The sequence below is a fragment of the Rhinopithecus bieti genome, unplaced genomic scaffold (genome assembly GCF_001698545.2).
Source record: "Rhinopithecus bieti isolate Rb0 unplaced genomic scaffold, ASM169854v2 scaffold_1673, whole genome shotgun sequence".
Taxonomy (NCBI): Eukaryota; Metazoa; Chordata; class Mammalia; order Primates; family Cercopithecidae; genus Rhinopithecus; species Rhinopithecus bieti.
This window is the reverse complement of record NW_016804690.1, coordinates 855961-864523: the sequence shown is the minus strand read 5'-3', so window position 1 is coordinate 864523 and position 8563 is coordinate 855961. Positions and strand designations below refer to the sequence as shown.

Below are 8563 nucleotides of genomic sequence, written 5' to 3'. Positions count from 1 at the left end.
AAAAAAAAAACCACTGCAGCGGCTGGGCTCCCCGGGGCAGCCACCACAGAGGCTGCCCCATTTGTTCTGATGTGAGCTGGATTCGGAGAGCTGGTTGGGTTCATTTCCTGTGCTTCCAGCCTCCGTCTCCATTGGCAGCACTCACTCACCATGGTAACGCTCAGGCCGCTTTTTGGAAACCCTCACTTCTCCTTGCTTAAAACTATTCAAAGAAAAATCCATCCAAGCCCATCAAGGAAAAGGTACTTATTAAATACCTTTCCCACAGTTAACTCATCTCCAACAAGGAGCTGTTTGGGGTGCACTCGAAGTTGTGTGTCCCTGAGACACAGGCATAATTAGGTTAAACATGCAGCTGGAAGTAGAAAGGCACCACACTTACCCAGAACAAGAAAAGGTCAGAACGCTACCCCTCTGTGAGCCCTCACACAAAAGCTCGGGAAATGGAGGCTGTGGTTTTCAGGGAACCGGGCAAGCGCTCGCATGTGGCACACCGAATCATTCCCGCTGCTTGATGGTCACGCTCTGTGAGCTCTTTCTAGGGTATATTTGCTATATTCATTAAAGGAGAGAACATTGGAAGCATTTAAAATAAAACGCCTTGTGATTTTCAAAATCATGAACATTTCCAGCAGGTTGAAGAGAAAGGGCTTTCCCGGTTGCAATAAGAATGAGAAAAAGAGAAAACCTCCTGAAAAAAATAAAGAGGGGGCGGTTATGGGATCCATGTGATGCTGAGGTTTCTGTTTGTGTTGCCGATTTTCAGTAAACAGCATTTGTTTCTTTTCTGTCTTCATTTCCAGTTCTGTATTTTGCAGCTGTCACTGTATGGTGATTTGGAAACCCCTCAAATTCAATTCACAGCCATGTTGTCCATAAAATGTAAGGATTGTCCAATTCAACACAGAAACTCCCATCTGTGAGGCCTTGGTATCAGGAGGGCTTACGAGATCAATAAAGCTCGTCTGCTACCAAGGAGAGCCTCGGTTTCTGACAATGGAGGCTAGAACTTACAAAACTAAATGAAATTATGTCTTAACCTCAACTGCCCCCAATTTAAAAGGAATATGATAAGGTCAGAAATGAAGGTTTTTGATTACAGGATCCCAGGCCTATGAAAGAATGCCTGGCTAGAAAAATAAGATTCTTGTTTTCTTACTAATTATAAAAGCACTTATTATGACAGCCCGTCATTCCATAGGACAAATTATGTCTACTTAAAGGTAACTGCAACAAAAACATGGTACAGCACAGATATCTACTCTACATCTGTAATCCTGGCTCCTTGCTCTAGCATTAAAGTGGTTAAATGAGCTGGCAAAATCTCTCATTAGGGGGAGCCAAGAGGTATTTCCATCATTTGGACCCACAGTGAAGGATGTAGTCTCAAAAAACACAAACCCAGACAGACACATCAGGTACCTAATTCACTCAGTGAAGTCTCGCAGCTTCATCTGATGTTTCCTCATGACACATACACACCCACCCTCTCCCAAAACAAATAAGACTCTCCCCAATTACTCACCTAGACCACCCTGACAAATGTCTGTGCGCGTGGCTCCACCAATGATAAACTGAGGGCTGGGACACAACTCCTGAAAGCAATTTGGAACAAAACACAAGTCACAAGGTGCTCAGTGACGGTGGCAGCCTGGGGAAAGGAACATCAGAGTCCCAGAGTGCACAGCGGGAAGAAACCCAGGAGATCATCTACTGCCCATCACATTGTTTTGTTGCTGAGGACTCTGAAGCCCAGAGAGGAGACGAGCCCTGCCCACAGTCACATAGCCGGGGGTGAACAGAGCAGAAGCTGGAGTCCAGAGCCCCTGCCAGAACTAGTGTTTTCTTTTTTTGTTTATTTTTTATTTATTTTATTTTATTTTATTTTATTTTATTTTATTTTATTTTTGAGACAGCATCTCGCGTTGTTGCACAGGCTGGAGTGCAGTGGCATGATCTCGGCTCACTGCAACCTCTGCCTCCCGGATTCAAGTGATTCTCCTGCCTCGGCCTACCACATAGCTGGGATTACAGGCACGTGCCACCACACCTGGCTAATTTTTTTTTGTTTGTTTGTTTGTTTTTTGTTTTTTTGTATTTTTAGTAGAGACGGGATTTCACCATTATAGGCAGGCTGGTCTCGAACTCCTGACTTCAAATGATCCATCTGCCTCGGCTTCCCAAAGTGCTGGGATTACAGGCATGAGCCACAGCAGCTGGATAGGACTAGTGTTTTAATACTATATGTGTGGTGTGGGTGTGTGGGTGTGAAAAGGTGGTGAGGAACATGGAGGTAGGAGAAAGGCAAAGGCTGAGATAATATGTGATGAAAAATGATATCACCTATTCAGAAAACACCCCTATTTACATAAAGAGAAGATTAGAAGAATATTTAGCACACTGCTGTGCACCTTGTGGGCACTTGTTAAAATCTTGACTAAATGATAATGACCCCATGTGCTGATGGACACACTGAGGTGTCAGAAGTACCATGTGTCCTGAGAAGAGAACTCATCTCTGATACATTCACACACCTGACCTGCACTTACTTCCTCCACTCACCTATCTCAACTGGCATCTGCCTACAAGCAGTTTCATGGCTCTGGTGCTCTGTTGGGGCACAATGACTCATGCTTTAGTCATCCTTTCTTTGTTTACCCAGCAAGGATTTTCTGAGTGCCCATTTTGTATCCAGTACCCTTTGAACCATGGCAGGCAGGGGAAAGAGGGAAACATGGTGAAATGCAGAAAGAAAAGAAATAAACCACATAGTTCTTGGCCTCAAGGTGCTTGTGGTGTATATAGGAAACCAAGATTGACATTATGAAAAAGTCAGAGAAAAAAGGCTGGTGCATAATAATAGAATGTAGGCTATATCCGCAAAAGGAGAAAAAACACAGAGAGAAAAATGAGAAGGGCCCAACAGGGATGATGGCTGCGAGATTTAGTGGGTGGGAGATGATGCCTGTCCGTTAGAAAGGTAGGATGCAGGAGCAGTCTATGTACTGGTTCCTAAAGAAGAGATGGGTCTACCTGTTCACCAGGCAAACTGCTAGGGGAAAAGGACAGGACCTCAAGGGACAAAACGGAAGTCAGCCTACATTTAATCAGAGGCATCTTGGGCTGCACTACATCAAAGACTGTCTGGTCACAGAGAGAGAGAATCATTTCGTTCTTACTTCATAGAGGTGAAGAAAGGGCAGATCAAAAAGGACTGGGAAGCAGGAGGGTGGGCTGAGGGCAGACGCTTGGGGTCTGGATGGAGCTGGCAACGGGGATTCTGGGATTCTGTTGTGGGAGGTGGAGCCTTCCAGGTGGCAGCCCCATAGCCTCTATAAGGTGACAGCTCCTGCTGAAATGGCAGAAACAGTTCCTCTGGGCTGACTTTTTTTTTTTTTTTTCAAGTATTAAAAAAATTTATGCCGGGTGCAGTGGCTTATGCCTGTAATCCCAGCACTTTGGGAGGCTGAGGCGGGCGGATCACCTGAGGTCAGGAGTTCGAGACCATCCTAGACAACATGGTGAAACCCCGTCTCTACTAAAAATACAAAAATTAGCTGGGCGTGATGGTGCACCCCTATAATCCCAGTTACTCAGGAGGCTGAAGCAGGAGAATCCAGGAGGCGGAGGTTGCAGTAAGCCAAGATCACACCATTGCACTCCAGCCTGGGCAACAAGAGTAAAACTCCATCTCAAAAACAACAACAACAAAAATGTATTTACCTGTTTTCATTGAAAATTAGTACATGAACATGAGAAAATCCCCAACGGTAAATAACGGTGTAAAACACACAATCCCTTCCACCTCAGAGTCCGCACTGGTAGCGTTTCTTAAGTGTCCCTCCAGAAACTGTCTTCTGATATAAAAGCACATCTATATACATACATACATTTTTATCACATATGTCTTGTACATGCATCTTTTCTTAGGACATAGAGAGCTTTGTAACTTCATTAAAAGTACCACACGTTATTTAGCTTGTTTATTTTGTTTCTATTTATTTATTTGTAAATAAAGGTTCTCCAGTGATGGACCTTTAGTTTTTCGTTTATTCATTCGCTTTCAGTCTTTTGCAATCTCTGGTAGCAACTTAAAGAGAAAGGTGGCACCAGCCAATCTGGGTGTTCTAAAGGTGTGTAGCTACAAATGTTCATGCCGGGTGCTCAAGACCTCCCAGTCTCCAGGCAGTCATTTTTTGGCAAATAAAAGGCACAGAGATCTGAAAGAGTAATAAGTAAAAAGAAAGAGAAAAAAAAATTTTAATTTTAATGTTGTTTTAAAAACAAAAGAAGGAAAAGGCTGTATTGTCAAGAGGGAAGAAAAGACAGCACACTCTATAGAGGTTTGGAAGAATCTCTTTTCTTAAAAACTCTCTTAAAATAGGTTCTTGGCTGGGCGTGGTGGCTCATGCCTATAATCCCAGCACTTTGAGAGGCCAAAGCAGGTGGATCACCTGAGGTCAGGGGTTCCAGACCAGCCTGGCCAACAGGGCAAAACCCTGTCTCTACTAAAAACACAAAAATTAGCCAGGTGTGGTGGTGGGCACCTGTAGGCCTAGCTACTCCGGAGGCTGAAGCAAGAGAATCACTTGAACCTGGGAGGCAGAGGTTGCAGTGAGCCGAGATTGCACAACTGCACTTTAGTCTGGGCAACAGAGTGAGACTCTGTCTCAAAAAATAAATAGATAAATAGGTTCCTGTTCTTCATTCTCCATTCATCTGTCAGTCTCCTGAAATCTGACTTCTACATCCATAGCTTCATGAAACTCCTCTCACCCACGTCACCAATAACTAACTTCTCTTTGGATTCGGCACCGTTGGCTATTCCTCTCTGAAAGTTCTGCTCCCTTGACTTCCATACCCTTACTCACGCTTGATTTTCTCCTCGCTTCTCTGAGCATTTCTTCTCAGTCTCTTCCATGCATTCCTCCACTGTGCTTGCCCCTAAGTACCAAGGAACCCCTGGCTCTTGGTCCTGAACCCTCTGAGATTATCCCATTTCATACAGCAGTAACACCCCTAAGTATTTTTGCTCGGTGACATCATTCAACCCCATGGCTTCAACTATTAACCACAGAATATGCTGATGCTTCCAAAATAACTCCCTGAGCTGTATCTTCAATTACTTGTGTCACAATGCTCATAAGATAGAATTTCATTAGATTCATATCTAATAAGCTTCCCAAGTTCTATTAAAATGTTGAGTTTGGGTTGGAAGACAGAATGATTGGCAAAGGCTACAGACAACTGAAAGTGAAATATACAGAATGGTGCTAAGTGGTTTGTAGGTAGATGGAATGTCCATTTTACTATGTGGTATTCAGTATAATTCAAAAATGTCCCCACCCCAGAAAAACACATACACACACACCAAAAAATGTCATGACTAATATGTTACATGAATCTTTCAGGGACCACAGAAAGTCCCCAACTTTGGGCTGGGCATGGTGGCTCACGCCTGTAATCCCAGCACTTTGGGAGGTCAAGGTGAGCTGATCACTTGAGATCAGGAGTTTGAGACCAGCCCGGTCAACATGGTGAAATCCCATCTCTGCAAATAAAAATGCAAAAACTAGCTGGGCATGGTCTTCTCTCCATTCCTAAGTTGCTGTTGAAGCACAGATCAGAGATACAAAGTAATTGGCAATCAGAGAGGTTTTAAAGAGGCGGAATTCTGTAAAGAGGCAGCCTCACACCTACCCACACTTGGAACCCTTTTTTAATCTTTCCTAATAACAATCGTGTCTTTTTAGTAATACTGTTTTCTATTACTCAAGCGAGGATTTCAAAACACTCCATAAATACAAATTACTCTAACCTAGGATCAGCCTCTGATGACCAGGCCTAAGGAAATACAGGTATCAGTTAAGAATCCAAGGCAGTAAGTGACTGAAACCCACACTGTCTCAGTGATGCTGACTACTTGGCCACACTGCTCTCCCAGAGCGTTACCCATGTCTGATAGCTTTGGTTTGCACTTTAGGAGCTCTGGTTTTTAGAACCCCCAGAGATGCTGCCATCTTCATCATCATCACCTTCAAGGATAGCCACATTGCTTGACCCAGAACTTCCATCCCTCTGTGATCTGGCTCCACTGGATGTTTCCAGCTTTGTCTGTCAGTTTCCCACAGCGAGTGATTATGACTCTCCTCCCATCACAAGGGACTCCCACCTTCCTCTGAATACATTTGCTCCCGATGCACTGCCACAACCCAGTGCCTCTGCCCACACCTGTGCCTTCTCTTCAGTCTCTCTCCTGATTCTCTTCCAATAATCCCAACTCAAATGTCTCCAGTAATTAACCTGCCCCAATTTCACTGTCAAATTTAACTGCTTCTTCCTCTGAACTCCCATGCATTTTGTTCATATTTCTACTTATTTCGCCCTCTGGATATTCTGTCTTGTAATAATAGCTAGATTTCCTCATTCAAGCCTCCCAAACAACAGTGAAGTGGGTAATATTATTATCCCTATTTTATGGATGAGGAAACTGAGTCTTGGGGTGGCTAGTAACTTCTCCATGGTTCCTCAGCTAGCAAATGGCACAGAGGGGACCAGAAACCTGATCTACCTGACGCACGAGCTCATGCTCTTAACCACGCTGCAGCCTGCCAGCTGTCCATATGTCTCTCCCTGATGAGCCAAAGCTCCACAAAGACTCCTCTCCAGCACCTGAACACAACCAGCACGCAATAAATCATGGCTAAACTGAAAACTCCAGATTCACTAATCCAAGACATAGCAGCTGAAGAAAGAGTGGCTCTAAGCTGAGGCCTCTCACCCTCATCCTTATCCTAACCTCCCAACAATTCATCCCCTTGACATTTCTCTTGAACGGGGTCCTTACTATGCAGCTGACATCACTTCATTGCTGTCTTGCTGTATTTCTCCTTAAGATCAATAAACCACTTAATTGCCAAAAAGTGGACACTTCAGGGAAGAATATCATTGACTGCGCTGCACCAGGGCCCACTCATGCTGGGCATTCCTCAAACCACAGGACCTGGGCTGGGCATTGACCAAGCACAGAGGGGAAGTCAGAAAATAAGGAGCTAAAAATCTGCCTGCTAAGAACACCCCCTGATCTCGCATAGCCAACCATGCTGTTTGTGATAGGATTGTTCTTGCCCAACCCTAAATAGTCTCAGGATTGTGAATAACCAAAAGCTCATCCTGAGAACCTATGCTTGACTTTGAGCCCTTCCTCTGGGCAAACTTGTCCTGAAACCCTTGGGACAAGAGCCCCAGCAAATCTTTGCTCAATTGCTTATGAATAGGCAGAAACACCCAGCAGGGACAAGATGTCAAATGGCATGATTTCAGAAAACATCTAAGTATCAAGTTTTATTTTATTATTGAAAGGACAAAAACATGTGTACATATATGTTCAGCACATCTCATCTCCTTTCCCACAAAGGCCAGTAGAAGTTAGCGTCTGTGTGGGAACCAGGATCATAGGAGTCACATTTAGTCAGCTGACTTAAAGCCCCCAAAACTGGAGAAGTACAAAATCACCCTCAAAAGCAGCAATGAAACAAAAAAGCAAATGACACAATTAAAAATAGGCAAAGGAGATGGGCGCAGTAGCTCACACCTGTAATCCCAACACTTTGGGAGGCCGAGGCAGGTGGATCACTTGAGACCAGGAGTTTGAAACCAACCTGGCCAACATGGCAAAACCCAATCTCTACTAAAAATACAAAAAAATTAGCCAAACATTGTGGTGGAAATCTGTGGTCCCAGCTACTTGGGAGGCTGGGACATGAGAATCACTTGAATCCGGGAGGCAGAGGTTGCAGTGAGCTGAGATCGCGCCACTGCAGTCCAGCCTGGGCAACAATGTGAGACTCTGCCTTCAAAAAAAAAAAAGGCAAAGGACTTGGATACACGTTTCTCCAAAGATGATCTATAAATGGTCAATAAGTACATGAAAAGATGCTCGCCATCACTGATCTTTGGGGAAACACAAATCAAAACCACAATAAGATATCACCTCACACCCATTAGGATGGCTACTATCAAAAAACAGAAAATGGTTGGCGCAGTGGCTCACGCCTATAATCCTAGCACTTTGGGAGGCCAAGGTGGGCAGATCACCTGAGGTCAGGAGTTCAAGACCAGCCTGGCCAACATGGCAAAACCCTGTCTCTACTAAAAATTTAAAATTCGCTGGGCATGGTGACGAGTGCCTGTAATCCCAGCTACTCAGGAGGCTGAGGCAGGAGAATCACTCAAACCTGAGGGGCAGAGGTTGCAGTGAGCCGAGATTGCGCCATTGCACAGTGGCCTGGGTGACAAGAGTGAAACTCCATCAGAAGGAAGGAAGGAAGGAAAGAAAAGAAAAGAAAAGAAAAGGAAAGGAAAGGAAAGGAAAGGAAAGGAAAGGAAAGGAAAGGAAAGGAAAGGAAAGGAAAGGAAAGGAAAGGAAAGGAAAGGAAAGGAAAGAAAGGCAAGGCAAGGCAAGGCAAGGAAAAGAAAGAAAGAGAGAAAGAGAGAAAGAAAGAAAGAAAGAAAGAAAGAAAGAAAGAAAGAAAGAAAGAAAGAAAGAAAGAAAGAGAAAGAA

The 8563-nt window shown here is 44.2% G+C and overlaps 1 protein-coding gene across 1 annotated transcript in view; it reads right to left on the bottom strand.

Moving 5' to 3' along the window:
* CAPN8 (calpain 8) overlaps positions 1–8563 on the bottom strand; it is a 77033-nt gene that overhangs the window by 63874 nt on the left and 4596 nt on the right. Inside the window, exon 2 of the mRNA XM_017869954.1 lies at positions 1526–1595. Coding sequence (XP_017725443.1) covers positions 1526–1595 — 70 coding nt within the window. The remainder of the gene's footprint in view (positions 1–1525; positions 1596–8563) is intronic.